Source organism: Panthera pardus, unplaced genomic scaffold, assembly GCF_024362965.1.
Source record: "Panthera pardus isolate Hobbes unplaced genomic scaffold, ASM2436296v1 HiC_scaffold_21, whole genome shotgun sequence".
Classification (NCBI taxonomy): Eukaryota; Metazoa; Chordata; class Mammalia; order Carnivora; family Felidae; genus Panthera; species Panthera pardus.
The window spans coordinates 12,072,390-12,093,199 of record NW_026526777.1 but is presented as its reverse complement, the minus strand read 5'-3'; the positions used below and the strand labels follow the sequence as shown (position 1 = coordinate 12,093,199).

Here is a 20,810-nt window from a genome sequence, read left to right as displayed (position 1 = left end):
CTTGGTTCGGATGCCACGGACTCTCACTTTTCCTACCAAATTTTTACAGAATTGTTTCTCGTATAGATGTTGCTTCATCTGTTGCATACCTGTAGGGCCATTTCCAGGAGCTTTAAAGGTTGGGTTTTAAAATTACTCCCCCAGATTCAGTGCCAAGCGTGTCCCTGTGGTTCTTTGCATTGTCCTACCCGAGGTCAAACTCTGTTTCACTGAATTTTCTCTCTTGTTTTTCTGTTTTTAGTTTCACTAATTTCTGCCTTTTATCATTGTCCTGCTTCTGCTTGCTCTGGGTTCCTTTGTTCTGTTTGTAGTTTCTTGAGGTGAGAGTTTACATGATTGATTGGACTTTTCCTCTTTTTCTAACACATGTATTTTATTGCTGTAAATTTCTGTCAGTACTTCTGTAGCTTGTGTTCTGCAAATTTTAACATGTACTTAGTTTACATTTTTATTCAATTCATTGTGCTTTGCGATTTCTCTTGAGAATTCTTCTTTGGTCCATGGACTATTTAGTATGCCTTTCCGTCCCTTTACCCTCCTGTATTTGTAACTTGTTTTACACATCCCTCACGTTTCAGTCCCCACAAGACAGTGTTTGATAGTTATTCTTTCGACTGTGAAACTTTGGTTAGAATATTTGAGTAAATAGAATACTGAGTAAATAGAAAGTGTATATTTACCCATATTTTGTTTATTATGTTCTCTCTTCCTTCTTGATGTTTACATGTTCCTTCTTTATTGTTTTCTCTTTCCTTTAGCCTTTCCTTAGGGTAGGTCTGCTGGTCGACAGTCATCTTTGCTTTCCCTTATCTGATAATGGCTTGATTTTCCTTTTGTCCTTCAAGTATATTTTTGCTGGGTCTACGATTTCAGGTAGACTTTTTTTTTCCCTAGCACTTGAAAAACTTCCTTCTGATCTTCATATTTTCTGATGAAAATTCTCCTGTAATTCAAATTATTTTTTGCATATAAGTAAGGTGTCCCCTTTTCTCTTTTTTTAAAAGTTTTATTTATTTCAATAATCTCTACACTTCCCGTGGGGCCTGAACTCACGCCCCTGGCATCAAGAATCGCATGCTCTTCCAGCAGAGCCAGCCAGGTGCCCCTGCTCTCTGATTTCCTGTAAGACATTTTCATTTTCTTTCTTTTCTTTTTTTTTTAAAGACATTTTCATTTTCAAAAGTTTAATGATAATGATGACTCTCGGTGTGGATTTCTTTGGATTTTTCATGTTGGACATCATTTAGTTTCTTGAATTCGTAGGTTTAGGTCTCTGACCAACATGTGGTTTCTGGCCATTATTTTTTCATGTAGTTTTCCATTTCTGGCTGAGAAAGTCTCCTTTCAGGACAGAGACACCTGTGTTAGGTCTTTTGTGATAGTCCCACAGTTCCCTGGTTTTCATGTTTTTCCCTGCCTTTTTTTTCTACCCTGCTTTTTAGAGGGAGTAGTTTCTCATTCAGTCGTGGTTTAGCGGTTCCTGTCTCTGTCCTCTCCGTTCTGCAGTCAGGCCCATCTGCTGAACTTTTTATTTCAGTTACTGCTTCACTTTTGAAGTTATTGTCACTTGAGTTATTTTTCACTTTTAAAATTTACATTTGATATACTAAGTTATATCCCAATTTAAAAAATACCGTTTACTTTATCTCTACACGTTCTTTGAGGCTTTTTATTTTTTCATATTTTTCATGTTGTGTTTACAGTCGTTTGCTTAAGCATTTTTATCATGGTTCCTTTAAAATCTTTTTCAGGTTGTTCTAACATCTCTGTCATCTCAGTGTTGTCTGCTGACTGTCTTTTTTCTTTCAGTGTCAGATGTTTAGTGTGGGTATGATGAGTGAATTTTTATTGAAACCTTGACATTTTGTGTATTTTGAGAGCCTGGGATCTTATTTAAACATTCTGTTTTAGCAGCTTTCACTCACTGACACCTCTCCAGCAGAGGAAGGGGGTCGCGGTCTGGCTACTCCAAGGAGGGGACGGAAGTCCAGATTCCCCACTCAGCCTCTTTTAACACGAAGGCGGGGTGCTCCTTCTTACTGCTCCGCCACGTAGAAGTTGTGCTTCCCCCCAAACCTCGGCTGTCACTGCTGGCCAGAAAGTGCTAGCTCCCCGCATGGCCACTACTGATACCAGGGGAGGAAGAGGTGGCCTTGTTACCACTGGGCAGCGGTGAACATCCCCACTCTGCACGAAGCCTCCTTCGAGCACCCCCGTGGGAGACGGGTAGGGGTGCCTCGTTGGTGCTGGGTAGGAATGAAGTCCAGGCTCCCTACATGGTCTCCACTGCCGCTGCAGACCGGGGTCTCATTACTACCCAGCAGAGGTGTGGGTCCTACTCGCTACTTGATTTTCTCTGACACCATCCTGACAGGGGAGGAGGGCTTAGGGTGCCTCGTGACAAGTTTGCAAAGGTGGAAATCTAGGCTCTTTACTCAGCTTTTGCTTGAAGGAGTGTAATTGAGGCCACAGATTTTTTTGTGGTGCTTGACTGGAGAAGAGCAGTTAGGCTGTCCCTTTCCTGGTGTTTTGGCTAGAGACAGAGGGGAAAAAAGGTTTCGATGGGTTTTCTTCTGTAGCCTTTGGCATTTCCAGATTGCTGGCCTCTTGTGTCCACGTCTAGAATATATGAGGCAAATCAAAACCCTGGAAACTCACCACTGTGTCCATTCTTGGTCTTAAGGTCCTTAGTGCCTTCTCTTTACCTTTCTGTTTGTGTTATATATAATGTCCAGTGTTTTAAATTTTTATTTACTGGGAAGAATTTACTCCATCTTTTAAGAAGTGGGAGGTACATTTTGAAAATTTTTAAAAGTTAATTGTTTTCTTTGGTTATAAATGTGGATTTGGCAAATACAAAAAAGTTGAAAAAAGAAAGTTAAAATTATCATAATCCTATCAAACAAATGTAAATGCTCTTAACATTTTTTGAGGTATTTCCTTAGTTTTAATATTTAAAAAAATAGTTAATGATAATATTTTTATGAATAGATTTTGTCTTGCCTTTTTTTCCTGATATTTTTGACATAAACATATTTTGAAATTGTTATAATATCCTATATAGGTGTTTTCATGACTGTATAACATTATGATATAATGAATATTTTTATACCTACAACTTTCTTAAGAATTCACATTGTTTCCTTGAGTTAGTTTAATAGACAGGAATTTCTGGATACCTACTGGTAAATTACTTTTCAATAGATTATATCACTTTTTATATTACAGGCGACTTAGGAAACTTGCCTTATTGTACTCCACTGACACTGAATTTTATTGCCAATTTGAGTATGTATTACTGATTAGAAAGACAAATGTAATCTCTAAATGTTTTAATTTGTCTCTTGTATACGTTTGGATTTTCATGTTGATTTATTATTAATGTTATTATTACTATTAATACATTTGTAATTTCTTTAGGTTGATGTCAAGAGGTAGGGATGACCTAAATTGATTTATTTTCCAGACAAGAAATCAGTTATGTATCTAATCAGAAATGTATCTAGTACATTTATGTCCTTGCCATGTTTCTGTGGTCCCTCTTAAATCATACAAATTAGATATATTTTGGGGCTATCTATGTTCTGATTATTGAGCCATCTATTGTTATGGCACTTTGGTTGGTTGAAATTTTGTTAGAAAAAGTGACTATGCTATATGTAAAAGGAAAACGTTAACCGTCTTGTGTTAATGCTGTATTACACTGGTAGCCCATACTGAGTGTCCTTAATGGGACTTGATTAAATAAATCTTGGTAATGAAGTATATGGAATCTTAAAAGGAATCAGGTAGATATTTCTGTACTGATGTGAGAGATGTACAAATATTATTATGTGAAGGAAGTAAAACAAGTTTTAAAAGTGTTACATTAGAATCTAATTTTGCACAGACACACACAAAATTTAAACCTAATATTTGTTATTTCTATAGCATTTTTTTTTAAGTAGGCTCCATGCCCAACGTGAGGCTCGAAGTCATGACCTTGAGATTGAGTTGTGTGCTCTACTAACTGAGCTAGCCAGTCACCCCACTTAAATTTTTTTTAAAACAGGAACCTGTATTACTCTTTTTTTTTGAAAGAACTTGTATTATTCTTATAATCACAAACAGCAAAGAAAATATTTTTTACAAATTTTAATGTACTTAATGGCTAAAAAGTAACGCTGGAAAGTCAATGTGTTTGAATAGTCAAAATTTTAAAAAAGGTCAAAGAACACATTGCTCTCCCAGATAGGAATATAGTGCAGCATTATCTGGTTCCGATCAATAAAATAGGTGTCTGGACTAGTCTTGTCTATTTTAATATAGTCTTGTTATTTATCACACAGAAGCTTCAAGAGGTATTATCTTTGTTTTAAAGTTACTCCTTTTAGGTTGTTTTCTCTGTTTTAAATATTTAAAAATTTGTCCATTTATTATTTATCCATTTGTCTTGTGGAACTTTCTGCTGCATATGCTCAAAGAATTAAGACACTTTAATTTAAGAAAGATAGTCTAATCTCCTGTTTTTAGTATCCCCAGTAAGATCATAGGTTGTAATAACAAAAATACAAAACAAAACTCTGTTGTTCCACATTGTTTGGGTTCTTAGGGATAGAAAGACAACTCTTGACGGGATTAAGCAAAAAAGAGAATTTGTTAGGTATTTTAATTGTAGAGTTCAGAGATAGTTCTAGCTCCTTTCATGGCCGGACCCAGGGACTCAGATACTATCAGAGTTGGTTTCTCTCTGTGTTTCACTCTTAAGCATGGTATCCCCCTTTGGTGGTCCCCATACCCCCATTTCCACCCCACACATTTCCCAGCATTTATAGGCTTACATTCTTCTATCTTCTCTTCCCCAGTAATTCTTACAAAAGTCCTGGAATTGAATCTCCTTGTCCTGATTTGAGGCACAGGTCTATCCCTGAATCAGTCATTTTGGAGGTGGGGACAGAATATGTTGAAGGCCACAATGGATTATGTGTTCACCCTTGGAGCTGGAATAGAGGCGAGTGAGCTCCACACGGATTGAGGGTAGAGAAGGAGTTATTCTCAAAAAACCTGAGGCACCATGCAAATTCACCTCGCGTAGTTGGAGGTTCCGTCAAAGACCTGGAGGAGGAACAGTTCCTGTTTTTCCTCAGACATACCCTGTGTAGTCTTGCTGGCTTTCTCGCCATGGAATGCACTTCCCAGATACTCAAATGACTCACTTTCTCATTTTCTTCATGTCTCTGTGCAGATGCCATCTCATCAGGTTTTACTGACCTTCCTTTAAAATAGTACCACCACCCCCACCTCCCCCACCTCACATGCTGTTTTCTGACCTTTACCTTGCTTTTTTCTTAATATGAATATATTTATTTTCTGTCTTCCTTCGTTGGAAGGACCCTGTTTGTTATCCTACTCTAGGTTCCCAGAACAGTTCTTAGCACATAGTAGGCATTCAAAACTTTGTTTATTAAATAAAGGAATAGATGAATATTATGAAAGGAAAATGAAAAACAAAAGGGAAAATGAGGACAGGGTTATCATGAGCAAAAGGGTCCGAAGGTTCTTAAACATAATGGAGGAACTTGTTTGGAGAGGAGCGTAATCTGATACTGAGGAACTAGTAAAACATTCTTACTGCGTCCCTGCTGTTCCTTTTACCACAGGCTTCACATAGACCTTTCCTTAATAGGGACATTCTTAATTAGTAGCCCAAATGATTCTATTGTGTTAATATGATCAAAAACAGCACTGTTCATTAGAAGTGATGCAAGCTACAATGTAAGCTCTGTAGGTAAGTTAAAACTTTTTAGTAGCCCCATAAAAAAGAAGTCAGAAGAAACAGATGAACCTTCTTTTAATATTATATTTAGGTCAACATATCTAAGGTATCTTTTGACATACAGCCTCTCTAAAACTTGTTTTGAGATATTTCACATTCTTTTTTTGTACTATTTGAAATCTGATATATATTTTATATTTACAGTACATCTCAATTTGGACTAGCAATGTTTTCAATTGCTCAGTAGCCACTGGTGGCTAATGACTACTTTATAAGACATACATACAGTCTAGAGCATATGTGCATGCATTCAACCAATATTTCTTCAACCAATATTTGTAGAATGGTGCCAGACGCCATTCTAAATGCTGGGAGTTTACTGGTGAAGAAGACAGATGGGGTTTTAAGGAGTTTATATTTTACTGGGAAGGGACAGATAATCAAAATAATTTCAAAAAAGAATAAGTGGGAAGGGGGTTATTTATATATTGGTTGATTTAAATAATATACCTACTGTAAAGTACACAAATCTCAAGTGCATGTAATTAGATGACTTTTTATGTCCAGTGATAACCACCCAGATCACAGGTCTTCCTCTTGCCCCTAGGTAAGAAGTTTGAGAGTTAGAGTTTTAAGTGGGGGAAGGTGTGGGAGGAATGTGTAATATCTTTTCTAATTTTGATAAATGTGGAAAGGAGGAAGTAATTTTCTGGACGACTGCCTTATTTCCTTTTGGGAAGAAGGAAATTGAGTTTGGAGCCAAATCTATCCTTTGCCTTTGATCTTCCATTTTGTAATGGTAATACATGTTTTAAAAGGCTGCCCCCTAGTATCTAAAATGAACTAAGAAGAGAAATCAGTTATAGAACTATACCTAGTGAAGGTCTAGTGTTTTAATAAGGGTTCTGTCAATGAAAGAAAGAGTTAACTGTGATATTCCATACTCTGGGTGCATTATAAATTCTGCGTTGATTATATACTGTTTCTAAGCTGAATATAAATGATACTGGATTTTTCATGTTAATGTTTTTAGTATGAGTAAAGCAAATTTATAACTGACTTACTTTTACCCTCTGGTTTTTAAGAAGTCAAAATTGTTTCTTAAGAAGGTGGTATAGCCTGCTTTTCTGCATATTCCAACTTGACAAATTAATAATTCTGGGCATAATGTTTTTCACTTTGAAACCTTTTATGTGATTTGTTTTCTGGAGTTAATGGCACTTTTAAACTTCAAATATCTGTTACTTTTGTGTTTATGTAGAACTTGAGTTAACAGATTTAATAGGTTATTTTGTTTATGTAAATCTTTTTAAAATTGGGCTTTCCCAGTGTTTTACAATGACATTAAAGTAATGTAATGGTAGGCCACGTGCTTTATGTGTGAATGATGATTATCATTTTATCTTTGCAGATTTTGAAAGATATAGCCAATCGATACCATATGATGAGAGGTTCCAAAATACATTTTGTGCCAGGCTGGGATTGTCATGGGTTACCCATTGAAATAAAAGTATTGTCAGAACTTGGTGGAAAAGCTCAGAATCTTTCAGCTGTAGAAATTAGAGAAAAAGGTAAATAATCCCTATTTCTTTTTTTAAATGGTTATTCATAAACACTGGTCCCTAGGAAAAGTCAGGACTTAATCAAAGAGACTTTCTGTTGTTTTTTGGTTTTGGTTTTTTTGGTTATAATGGTATCTATTAGAAACCAGTTTTTGTTACAGAAAATTCAGATCTCATTTAAGTGACTTTTGTGAGAACTTACATTCAGAGACTGAGGAAAGGTTTGTGAGCATTTCCACGTACATTTTCCAATTTTTTGATGTTCATATTTTGTGAAATTATTGTGGTCAGTGTTTTTATTTACTTTCCTAGCTGGAGTTTGTTGACCTATTTCAGGTGCTAGACTAAAAGTCAATTCTAAAATGCATATATATTTTTTAAATTAATCTCTTATTTGATCCTTTAGTAGCTGGGTGAGGGAGGAATCTTCTGTTCTTAAATTATCATGTATTTAGATATGATTGTGAAGATTTTTGACATCACTGTGAAACATCTTCGTGTTAATGGCCTAAACTAGATGTACTGATTACTTTTTCTGTGTATAATGAAATAAAAATTACTCTTACCTTTTCCCAAATTAAGAAATACGAAAAATAATTTTTCCAGTTTATTTTTTCTAAATGTAAAGTTCATTGTATAAAGTCTGAAGAATAGTTTTGAAATTCTAATTAATTCTAGAATTTGTTTTAGTTATCTTCTAGACACCTTTAACTTTCAAAATAATTTCCCTATTGTATACATTTTGTACTGTATACTATGTACAATACCTGCTTTTAGAGACCTACATACTAAACCATCTTTAAGAGTTTGAATTTATTGGGGCTCCTGGGTGGCTCAGTTGGTTGAGCATCCAACTCTTGGTTCTGGCTCAGGTCATGATCTCACGGTTGTGAGTTTGAACCCCACATCATGCTTTGTACTGGAAGCCCTTCCCCGGCTTGTTCACTCGCTCACTTGCTCGCTCTCTCTCTCTCAAAAAAAATAAACATTAAAAAAAAAAGAGTTTGAATTTATTGGTTTTCAGATGCTTTTTTTTTTTTTTTTTGTCTTTCTTAAATTTGTTTTTTAGCTAGATCATTTGCTGAAGCAGCAATTGAGAAACAGAGATCAGCATTTATTCGTTGGGGAATAATGGCAGATTGGAATAATTGCTACTATACATTTGATGGAAAATATGAGGCCAAACAGTTGAGACTTTTCTACCAAATGTATGAGAAGGTAATGAAGTATTTTTTTTCTTTGAGTATGTTAAATAATGTGTTACAAAATTCCAGCTTTCATATGTATTTGTCTTTCATAGGGCTTGATTTATCGATCTTACAAACCTGTGTTTTGGTCTCCTTCATCAAGGTATGTATGTGTTTTTGGTAGTGAAAGTGGAGAATTTTGTGAGGCCTTCAAATATTTATATGTAATATTCTTAAACCTTAGGACTGCATTGGCTGAAGCAGAACTTGAGTATAATCCTGAACATGTCAGTCGCTCAGTATATGTAAAATTCCCTCTCTTGAAACCTTCTCCCAAGTTGGTATCTCTCATAGGTAAGATTTATTCATTGCTTGAAATTTATTCAAGTTACAGAATTGTAACATTTGGTAGCATATTTAAAATTTTATTTTCACAGGGGTGCCTGGGTGGCTCAGTCGGTAGAGCGTCCAACTTCAGCTCGGGTCATGATCTCACAGTTTGTGAGTTCAAGCGTCAGAGCCCCGCGTCAGGCTCTGTGCTGACAGTTCAGAGCCTAGAGCCTGCTTTGGATTCTGTGTCTCCCTCTCTCTCTGCCCCTTCCCCGCTCATGTTCTGTCTCTCTCAAAAATGAATAAACATTAAAAAAAAAAATTAAAATTTTGTTTTCACAGATGGTTCATCTCCTGTTAGTTTTTTAGTCTGGACTACCCAGCCTTGGACAATTCCTGCCAATCAAGCTGTTTGTTATATGCCAGACTCAAAGTAAGTTTATTTCTATATTTTTTGTTCTATCCACAAATAGGAGCAGTTTCATCATTAGCATTATTTTGAATTTATTTTATCATTGTTCTCTTAAAATTCGGTGAATTATAACATAGTTATTATGTTCATATAGGTTTGGTTTTTTTTTTAACATTTATTTATTTTTGAGACAGAGAGAGACAGAGCATGAATGGGGGAGGGTCAGAGAGAGAGGGAGACACAGAATCGGAAGCAGGCTCCAGGCTCTGAGCTGTCAGCACAGAGCCCGACGCGGGGCTCGAACTCACGGACCGTGAGATCATGACCTGAGCCGAAGTCGGACGCTTAACCGACCAAGCCACCCAGGCGCCCCTGTTCATATAGGTTTTATTAAGCTTTAGATGATTCCATTTAAGACCTCACATGCGGCTTTTTTGGAAAACAAATGTAAGGGATGAAGTTCTTTGAAAGTAGTGCTTTTTTTTTATTTTGAAGTTAGTTTTCCTAAAATGATGTAAAACATTTAAAATAGCTGTGGCTTTTCTTTTTCATTATTAGTAATTTTCTCCTAAAATTTTATTTTAGGTATGCTGTTGTGAAATGTTCCAAATCTGGGGACCTGTACATACTTGCTGCAGATAAAGTAACATCCATTGCTTCTGTTTTGGAAACAACACTTGAAGTTATTTCAACATTTTCAGGTGAAGATTTATAGATACTCTGACCATCACAGTCATCAGAGTATCCATTTGATTTGAGTTTAGTATTTGGCTGAACATTTCTCATTTTAAATTGAAACAGATATGGCCTCTGTTTTTGTAGAATATATTTCACATTGATTACACTGAAGGAAAATATATATTAAATGTGATAAGAGTCTAGAAAATATGAACATTAACAAAAACACTAACAGTATATCTGGCAAATACCTAAAGAAAAATTAGATAAATGTCCTTTGTACAATGTAGAATGTACAAGTATCCTTTTAAAATTTTATTCAAAGGATGCCTCCTGGCTCAGTCAGTAGAGCATGTGACTCTTGATCTCAGGGTCATGAGTTCAAGCCCCACATTGGGCATGGAGCCTACTTACAATAAAAATTTCTTAAAAATTAAAAACAAAAAAATAAAATTTTACTCAAAATTGAGTCACCAAAAATTCTTGTTATCTGATTTAATCAGAGACACAGGGAAGGAATTAAATATGTTTATTTTTTGGTATATGATTTTAATGAGGAAATTTAATAAATTCAGAAAATTATTCCTGAGATTGTTCTTCTGTCAAAAGAATCCTTAGTAAGCTGTAATTTGTAACTTCTGAAGTATTGATTGATTTTGAAATATAATTACTAAAATCTAGGGAAGTCCATTTATTTATTTTAATTTATTTTAATGTTTGTTTATTTTTGAGAGAGAGAGAGACAGAGCGTGAGCAGGGGAGGCACAGAGAAAAAGGGAGACACAGAATCCAAAGCAGGCTCCTGAAAGCTCAGAGCCCAATGCAGGGCTTGAACTCACGAACTGTGAGATCCTGACCTGAGCCGAAGTTGGACACTTAATCAACTGAGCCACCCAGGGCACCCCAAAATCTAGGGAAGTTTAAAATTACCTTTTATCTTTAGGGATGATACATCTTTGCGTTTCTTGAATTTCTTACTTAAAGAGAAAAATCACATGAGTAGGATGAGTAGAGATACCCCGAAATGGAAAGATTGCCTAGTCAAATAAAGAAGCCCTCTAAATGCATCATTTTAGATGAGATTGGGCGTGTTCAGGGTGGTATGGCCACAGACCTAAATGTATCATTTTAGGTGCAGGCCAATTAGAAGTTGAAGCGGTCTTAACAAAAATAAGAGGGTTTTATGTCAAAAGCAGGAAAGAAGCTACAAAATGTTTGGTATTTAATACCATTTGGTCCTTGTTGGTGCCGTAAGTAAGTTAGAGGATCCAGCATATTCTTTACCCCATAACCCTCTCCTATCCCTTTTTTAAGCACAGAAGAAGGTAGTACAGATTTCACTGAAAAGTTAGATGTTGCAGAAGCTGAATGGCATTCCCATGAGGTGTTTGAAGGTACTCAGGTTAGATTGGATAATTGTTTCAAATTATTACGTCAGAGAATTATTGGGTTGCCGTTTTGAGCCACCACATTTTAGAGGAGTAGGTACACTTCTCATCTGCGGCAAATAAATTGATGACGGATAGCTTATTAACTTATTAAAGTGGGAGGACTGTTGAACAGCTAAAATGTAATAACTTGTGTAGGATAGCTTTTCTTTACAGAAAAAAAAATATAAATTGTTCCTTATTGACCAAAGGTCTTTGTTGGGAGGGGAGAGAGAATATTGACTGGCAGATACACTAAGGATGGAGGTAAAGGAAGGTTAATGGGTGAAGTTTACTTTGCCCTAAACCTTTCATTTCCATACTAAAAATGCTTGACAAGTACAACGTAGGGCCACAGGGACTTGTCTTACTTGCAAATCTAACTTAAAGAAAGGAATCAAAGTGAAAAAATCAATATTAACAATTCTCTTCATTGACAGCATTATGAATTATCTTGGAAAACATGTATCCTGAAGTATTCAAGTTTTTCCTAGTAATTTAAGTATTTTCTAGCAATAAAATGCCAAGTCATCCAAGTCCAACAGTGAGGAGAACTTGTGATTTATTTTCAGAAAAGGGAGTTCATTGCCATCAGTTATAAGGGAATGTTAATTTTTCTCAAGCCTTTTTATTCGTATACTGTTATAATCAAAACGAAATCAGCAACAGGGCTATCTATGAAATGTTAAAGTTAAAAGATTTGTATTCTTTTGGTGATATTGAATCGGTTACGTCTTATTCCTCTACAGCCAGAAAGGAAGGATCATAAAAGTGGAGACATTGCTCTGTGAGGACAGATTTTTTTTTTAAGTTAATATTTAGTTTAGAAAGATGAAGGATGATTTGTGGGGAAGATCTTAGGAGTAAGGGGACCATTGAAATTTCTTTAATTATTGAAGAGTAGATAGACTTAACAGACTTACCTAGTACATCTTGGTAAATACATAAGTAGAACCAGGTAATCTTTTTAAAGTTTGGAGACTTATTTATTTCTGTTGTCTTTAGAGCATATGAAAGATTAATTTATAGAATCCAACTCAAGAAGCAGTAAAGGTGAGAAACATTACTGATAGTGTGGAAAAATTGACAGATGGTAGATCAATGTATTATTAAAAGGGCTGGGGTTATACAGAATGTTAGAGTCATACTTGCTTTGGAAGTTGGATTCAATCATTTATTAGCCATGTAACACGAGGCATATTGCCTACATTTTCTTGTTTTCTGATTTATAAATTGCAGATAATATTAGGTGTTTGGTAGTATTATGAAGATGAAGTAAGAATTTATGTTGAACCCAGTACATGGTAGGTACCTACTGACTGTTAGGTATTATTTATCATCTCTTACCTTTTTAGGGTAACATTATGAAAAGCAACAACAGTTAATTCCCATAGAGATAGTGTTAGAACCTGTTGGTCATTGATCTGTTCTAATTTCTTTGTCCTTATATTCCAAAAGGTGCATAGCTGTACATAAGTTAGAGAAATCTTGGGCTCATTTGTGTTGTCTGTTATAATAATTGCTAATATTTTATTTTTATTTATTTTTAATTTTTTTAATGTTTATTTATTTTTGAGAGAGAGACAGAGCATGAATGGGGGAGAGTCAGAGAGAGAGGGAGACACAGAATCTGAAGCAGGCTCCAGGCTCTGAGCTGTCAGCACAGAGCCCGACGCGGGGGCTTGAACTCACGGACCGTGAGATCATGACCTGAGCCGAAGTCGGACGCTTAACCGACTGAGCCACCCAGGCACCCCAATAATTGCTAATATTTTAAATCATTTACTGTGTGGCAGTTATTGTGCTAAGTCCCCCAAATACTTAAAATGTATTACCTCAATTTATCCTCATGGCAACCCTCTGAGATGGGAACTGTAATTTTCTACATACTATAGGTTCCTAAAGGTCACAGTGCAAGTAAAAAGGGAAGCCAAGTTTGAGGCCAGTCTTGTTCCAGATCCTGCACTTTTCTTTTTTTTTCTTTTAATTTGTTTTAATGTTTATTTTTCTTGAGAGAGAGAAAGAGAGAGAGAGAAATTGAGCATGAGCAGGGGAGGGGCAGACAGAGAGGGAGACACAGAATCTGAAGCAGGCTCCAGACTCTGAGCCGTCAACATAGAGCCCGATGTGGGGCTCGAACTCATGGACCGTGAGATTATGACCCGAGCCAAAGTCAAAAGCCTAACTGACTTAGCCACGCAGGCACCCCTCTTTTTTTTTTTTTAATTGAATTTTATTTATTTATTTTGAAAGAGAGGGAGAATGATCAGGGGAGGGGCAGCGAGAGGAGAGAGAATTCCAAGCAGGCTTTGTGCTCCACGCTGAGTACAACATGGGGCTCATTTTCAACGATGGTGAGATCATATCCTGAGCCAAAAATCAAGAATCGGACACTGAATTGACTGAGCCACCCAGGTGCCTGGAAGTTCCTGCACTTTTCACTTGCTACTCTCTTGCTACTCTTAAAGAGGTAGAAACATTGTTACGTAAGATAATTCTTAATTATGGTTTTTTTTTCCCCACAGGTGTAGATTTGGAAAATGGTACTTGTACTCATCCTTTAATTCCTGGTAAAGCCTCTCCTCTTTTACCTGCAAATCATGTGACCATGACAAAAGGAACAGGGTTGGTTCACACAGCCCCAGCCCATGGTATGGAAGATTACAGTGTAGCTTCTCAACACAGCCTGTCCACGGTACTTTTCCTCTTTTCTTTCCTTTTTAATTGTTGCTTTTGTAGAATTAAAGTGATAAATCCTAATTAACATCTTTATGTTTTGGTGATAAGCAATCATTTTTTTTTTTTTTAATTTTTTTTTTTCAACGTTTTTTATTTATTTTTGGGACAGAGAGAGACAGAGCATGAACGGGGGAGGGGCAGAGAGAGAGGGAGACACAGAATCGGAAACAGGCTCCAGGCTCCGAGCCATCAGCCCAGAGCCTGACGCGGGGCTCGAACTCACGGACCGCGAGATCGTGACCTGAGCTGAAGTCGGACGCTTAACCGACTGCGCCACCCAGGCGCCCCGATAAGCAATCATTTTTGTCACAATTAAGTTGTGAAATGCCCAGGTTTGTTCAGTACCCTAATGCCTCGTTAATTCATACTAACTGAGAAAGGTTTTGGAGAATTAACACAAAATCAGCACAGAATTAGAATTGAAAAATACGTATTAAATGGGGAGAATTTTTTCTCTTTCTGTTTGAAAGAGCAGTTTGTTTTTAAACAGTCCTCTTTAAATTTATGTTATACATGTCAGTTACTTAGGGAGTTTTTTCCTTTAGTTAAAAGTGAGTCCCAAAGTCAGCACAATATATGTACATTACAATTGATCTGGACATTAATAGAGACCAAGTTAAAGGTATTTTTAGTATATTTAACTTTTTAAAAAATTATTTTATTTTTCATCATCAAAAGTGTACTCTTTAATCCCCACCCCTATTTCCTCCATCCCCTCCTCCCCCCTCCCCTCTGGTAACCATCAGTTCTCAGTAGTTAAGAGTCTGTTTCTTGGTGTCTCTCTCTCTTTTTGCCTTTTGTTTGTTTCTTAGATTCCACATATGAGTGAGATCATATGGTATTTGTCTTTTTTGACTGACTTATTTTGCTTAGCATTATATTCTAGATACATCCGTGTTGTTATAAATGGCAAGATTTCATTCTTCTTTATGGCTGAATAATATTCCATTCTGTGTGTGTGTGTGTGTGTACTGAGCCACCCAGGCGCTCCTGAATTCGTGGTTTTTTTTAATGTTTTTGGGTAAATACTCAGTAGTGTGATTACCAGATTATAGGGTAGTTCTGTTTTTAACATTTTGAGGAAACTCCATAATGTTTCCACAGTGGCTGCACGGGTTTGCATTTCTACTAACAATGCACGAGGGTTCCTTTTTCTCCATGTCTTTGCCAACACTTGTTGTTTCTTGTGTTTTGATTTTAGCCATTCTGATAGTTGTGCAGTGATACCTCTTTGTAGTTTTGATTTGCATTTCCCTGATGATGAGTGATGTTGAGCATCTTTTCATGTCTTTTGGCCATCTGGATGTCTTCTTTGGAGAAATGTCTGTTCATGTCTTCTGCCCATTTTTAATTGGATTATTTTTGCGGTGTTGAGTTTTATAAGTTCTTCATATATTTTGGATACTAACCCTTTATCAGATATGTCATTTACAAGTGTCTTATCCCATTTAGTATTTTGCCATTTAGTTTTTTTGGTTGTTTCCTTCTCTGTGAAGAAACTTTTTATTTTGGTGTAGTCCCCATAGTTTATTTTTGCTTTTGTTTCCCTTGCCTCAAGAGACCTCTCTAGAAAAAAGTTGCTGCAGTCGATGTCAGAGAGGTTACTGCCTATGTTCTCTTCAAAGATTTTTATGATTTTAGGTCTTACATTTAGGTCTTTAATCCATTTTGAGTTTGTTTTTGTGTATGGTGGAAGAAAGTGGTCCAGTTTCATAATTTTGCATGTAACTGTCCAACTGGAAAAATTCGTTGAAGAGACTTTTTCCCATGGTATATTCATTCCTCCTTTGTCGAAGATTAATTAACTATATAATTGTCAGTTTACTTCTGGGTTTTCTGTTCTATTCTATTCATCTATGTGTCTATTTTTATGCCAGTACCATACAATTACTATCACTTTGTAACATAACTTGAAATCTGGAATTGTGATACCTCCAGTTTTGTTTTTCTTTTTAAAATTTTTTCTAATGTTTATTTTTAAGAGAGAGGGAGAGAGACAGAGACATTAGAGGGAGCATTAGAGAGGGAGGGGCAGAGAGAGGGAGACACAGAATCCAAAGCAGGCTCCAGGCTCCGAGCTATCAGCACAGAGCCCGATGTGGTGCTTGAACTCATGAACCATGAGATCATGACCTGAGCCAAAGTTGGACGCTTAACCGACTAAGCCACCCAGGCGCCCCTGTTTTTCTTTTTTAAGATTGCATTGGCTATTAGAGGTCTTAGGTCTAGTTCCATACAAATTTTGATATTTTTTGTTCTTCTGTGAAAAATGCTGTTGGTATTTTGATAGAGATTGCATTAAATCTGTAGATTGTTTTGGGGAGTATAGACATTTTAAAAATATTTGTTCTTCCAACCCATGAACATGTCTTTCCATTTCTTGGCATCATCTTGAATTTCTTTCATCACTGTTTTACAGTTTTTAGAGGACATGTCTTTCACTTATGGTTAAGTTTATTCCTAGATAATTTATTATTTTTAGTACAATTTTAAATGGGATTGGTTTCTTAATTTCACTTTCTGCTGCTTCATCATTAGTGTATAGGAATGCAACAGATTTCTGTACATTGATTTTGTATCCTGTGACTTTACTGCATTCATGTATCAGCTCTAGCAGTTTTTGGGTGGAGTCTTTAAGGTTTTATATATATAGTATCATGTCATCTGCAAATAATGAGAGTTTTATTTCTTTCTTAGCAATTTGGATGCCTTTTCTTTATGTTGTCTAATTGCTATGGTTAGGACTTCCAGTACTATGTTGAATAAAAGTGGTGGGAGTGGACTTCCTTGTCTTGTTCCTGACCTTAGGAGAAAAGCTCTCAGTTGTTCCCCATTGAGTACATTGTTGGCTGTGAGTTTTTCATACACCGGCTTTATTATGTTAAGGTATGTTTTCTTTACTACTTTACAGAGGGTTTTTATCGTGAATGGATGTTGTACTTTGTCAGATGCTTTTTCTGCATCTGTTGAAATGATCATAATGGTTTTTATCCTTTCTCTTATTGATGTGACACCATGTTGGTTGTTTTGTGAATCTTGAACCACACTTGCATACAGGAATAAATCTCAAATGATTACGGTGTGTGATTTTTTAAAAATGTATTATTAGATTCAGTTTGCTAATATTTTGTTGAGGATTTTACTTTTTTTTTTTAATTAAACTTCAGGTATTTGTTTTAATAAGACATTGTGCCTTTTGGGGTGCCAGAGTGGTACAGTCTGTTAAGCGTCTGATTCTTCATCCTGGCTCAGGTCATGATCTCACAGTTGTGAGATCAAGGCCCTGCGTCAGACTTTTCCGCTGCGTGGAGCCTGCTTAAGATTCTCTGTCTCGCTCTCCCTCTGCTCCTCCCCTGCTTGTGTGCTTGTGCGCTTGTGCGCGCCCTGTGTCTCAAAAACAAAAAAGACATTTGCCTTTTGTGTTTTAAATGTATAAATCCACAAATTTCTATTAAGTAAGAAGTATCCAGATTTTCAATGCAGTGAAAGACTGTACTGACATGTTTTATATAGATTGTTTTGCCGGGTAGTGTCATAAGATAAAATATCTTGATACTTTGTTGTTGAAAATAACCCTTTGTAGGATTGTTTAGTGGATGAAGATGGAGTTTTCACAGAAGTTGCAGGTCCTGAACTTGAAAACAAGGCTGTCCTTGAAGAGGGCACAGATGTGGGTGAGTATTGTATGTGTTATTATGATAAATAGATATTTTCTGAAAAGCAACCAGCAGTAAGCTTTGCTGGCTCTTCTCCCATCTTACACTCTCATTAGAAACAAAAATCTGAAATTGTATTTTATTTTACTGCATGGTTTAAAATGGAAGTTGGGACTTGTTCATCTTTTGCTTTAAAATTGTTCTGTTTAAGCAAAGCAGGGCAGTCAACAGGGAGTGGTGTTATTTTATGGCTATGGCTGTATTAGTTTCGTGGAGAAATAAAATCAAGCTTGAGGCTAGGTGCTGACCGTGTATCAGACACTACTGTTTTTCTAACCCTCTTGTAAATCACTGATCCCCTGTGCAGCGCTGTTTATGTACTATGATCTTCGGGGTCCTCCAGCCTTGACTTGTCTTTTTGACTTTTTATAGTTATAGACCCAAGGACCAGGTACTGTTAAGACCTTTCTTCGCCCACACTAAGACTAAGGCTAATTAAACATGGTGTATTACTTTCCTAGAACTACTGTAACAAATTACCATAAATCTACCAGCTTAAAACAACAGAAATTTATTCTCACAGTTGCGGAGGCTAGAAGTCTGAAATCAGTGGTTTGGCAGGGCCTTGCTCCCTCTGAATGCTCTATGGAAGAATCCTTCCTTGTTTCTTCCTAGCTTCTGGTGGTTTCTGGTTATCCTTAGCTTTCCTTGGTATCACTCTAATCTTTGCCTCCGTTGTCACAAGTCCTTTGCTCTTGTTTGTCTCTATCCTCCCCTCTTATTAGGACACTAGTCATTGGATTCAGGGCCTACTCTAATCCAATGTGACCTCATCTTAACTTGATTACATCTGCAAAGACCCTATTTCCAAATATGGTCACATTCACAAGTACTAAGGGTTAGGATGTGAACATATCATTTGGGGGGATAAATTCAACCCACTATAGCTGGTTTCTTTTGGATTCTTTGGAGACCATTTTAAGATTCATGGTATGAAAGATTATGGCTATGAGTTTCAAACGTAGAATTTTAGATATATCCTATTTATCTTTCCTTTGGAATGAAGAGCCATGGGAATGGCTTAATTTAGAGTCTACTTAAGGTTTTGTAGTCCCTGCTTTTTTTTGCCAAGAGATTCCCAGATTATGCCTCTGTAGCTACTCTTACCAACTGGTACCTACTGGTTCAGATTAGTACTCCCTGGGAATTACAGAACTATTAGGATTTTCATAGTACTTTTTAATTCTAATGTAAATTGTTATTGATTTTTTAAAAGTTATAAAGATGCTTCAGGCTTCAAAACATTTGTTGAAAGAGGAGAAATTGGTACACAGCTATCCCTATGACTGGAGGACTAAGAAACCAGTGGTTATTCGTGCCAGCAAGCAGTGGTTTGTAAATATCACGGATATCAAGGCTACAGCCAAGGTATACGAGACATCCTGTTGTGAGCATTGGGTTTTAATTCCTTTAGTATGAAAGGATTGCATGGGAGGTTGAAGTAGGATTTGGGGAATAGAAGGGATTGCTGCTATTATGATTTGGTGATGTGATTTGGTTTCATAAAATTATAGTTTTAGATTTAGAAGCATCTTGGATTTCCATTCCTTCATTATACACGTGTGGCTTAAAGAGGTTAAGTGACACGCCCAAATTTCCTGCCCAGTATAGTGAAAGTAATATAGAGTTAGGACAGATGTGAGTTCGGGAGGTGGTTAGCCTCTCAGAACCTCAGTTTCCTCATCTATATAAAGTTGATAATAATGCCTACCTCGTGGGGTAAGTGAATGAGGGTTCCAGACCAGTGTCTGGCACATAGTAGACATTTCAGTAAAACTCTTTAAAAACGCTTTGCTTCCTTAAGATTGAAATTGCAGTCCATTCAAAAAATTGTTGCTTTGACTTAACAAATACTTTAAAATGGGTATTCTAAATATTAATATATATTTGAGCTCCTTCATTCACCACATAGTATATGTATCTGTGTGTGTGTGTGTGTGTGTGTTGTAAACAACTTAATTCTGTTGAATGAAAGAGCTCAAATATATATTTGTTAGCCAGGCTGATAATGAAGACACTTTATGTTACTGCTTTCATCTTAACATATAACTGTAATCAGTTGGTTTATTTGTTGACTTGGCAGTTTGAAGCCCTTGCCAAAGCCGGGCAAGCAGTTTACATTTTCTGTGTTTGTGTAGAGTGGACAACTATCGTAGGGACTGTTTTATTGTTTGCATTCCTGTGAAGCCTGTTTTCCTTTGTTGTAAATGTTAAGTTTTGTAACTTCAGCTCTGCACAGATTTTTGATTGAAGAACATCTAAGTCTGATGCAGAATGCTGGAGCCTAGTGTTTTGTTTTGTTTTGTTTCGTTTTGGTTTTGATTCCTTCACAGATAATTTTCAGTTTCTCATTGCAGTAATAGAATAATGTACTGCATGTTTCTCCTACCCAAATTCAACATTAATCACCTTCTGGCCAATTTTATTTTGTCTGCACCCCTCCTACCACCTTCCTTTCACTCTCCACCCATTGGATTATTGTGAAGCAAATTTCAGGCCTTATGTCTTCATAAAGATTTCAGTTTGTATACCTGAAAGATAAAGACTATTTAAACATAATTGAACTGCCATTGTTACCATCTTATAAAAGTAATAGTTATTGCTTAACAAAATCAAATATCCAGTCTGTATTCATATTTCTGGCATTTTCAAACCAAGGATGAATCAAATTGAATCGCATATGTTGCCATTCTTCCAGTAGGTTTTGAGGGAGGGGATTTCTTGTAGTTGAGGTTAAGTGAGGAAAATATTTAAATCGCTCTGCAAGCAGAAAAATGCTTAATTAATGGCTCGATTCTTAAAAATGAAGTTGACATATTTGTCCTTTCTTGAGATTAGTACCAAACATTTTTCTTATATAACTCATCTTTTGGTAACTGACAAATGAAATGAAATAAAAAACAACTTTTTGGGGGGCTGAAGGTAGAGGAAGTTCTTGCGAGAGAGCAAATAAATAGAAAGTGACTGTGATTTTCAGAGTGTTTTCTGTGTTGTAAACCATAGT

At 36.3% G+C, this 20,810-nt stretch overlaps 1 protein-coding gene across 1 annotated transcript in view; it reads left to right on the top strand.

Moving 5' to 3' along the window:
• Window positions 1-20,810, top strand: part of IARS2 (isoleucyl-tRNA synthetase 2, mitochondrial) — a 63,764-nt gene that overhangs the window by 12,516 nt on the left and 30,438 nt on the right. The window contains exons 3-11 of the mRNA XM_019465662.2: window positions 7,167-7,326; window positions 8,387-8,535; window positions 8,618-8,667; window positions 8,749-8,858; window positions 9,177-9,267; window positions 9,832-9,947; window positions 13,877-14,046; window positions 17,674-17,764; window positions 19,023-19,174. Coding sequence (XP_019321207.2) covers window positions 7,167-7,326; window positions 8,387-8,535; window positions 8,618-8,667; window positions 8,749-8,858; window positions 9,177-9,267; window positions 9,832-9,947; window positions 13,877-14,046; window positions 17,674-17,764; window positions 19,023-19,174 — 1,089 coding nt within the window. The remainder of the gene's footprint in view (window positions 1-7,166; window positions 7,327-8,386; window positions 8,536-8,617; window positions 8,668-8,748; window positions 8,859-9,176; window positions 9,268-9,831; window positions 9,948-13,876; window positions 14,047-17,673; window positions 17,765-19,022; window positions 19,175-20,810) is intronic.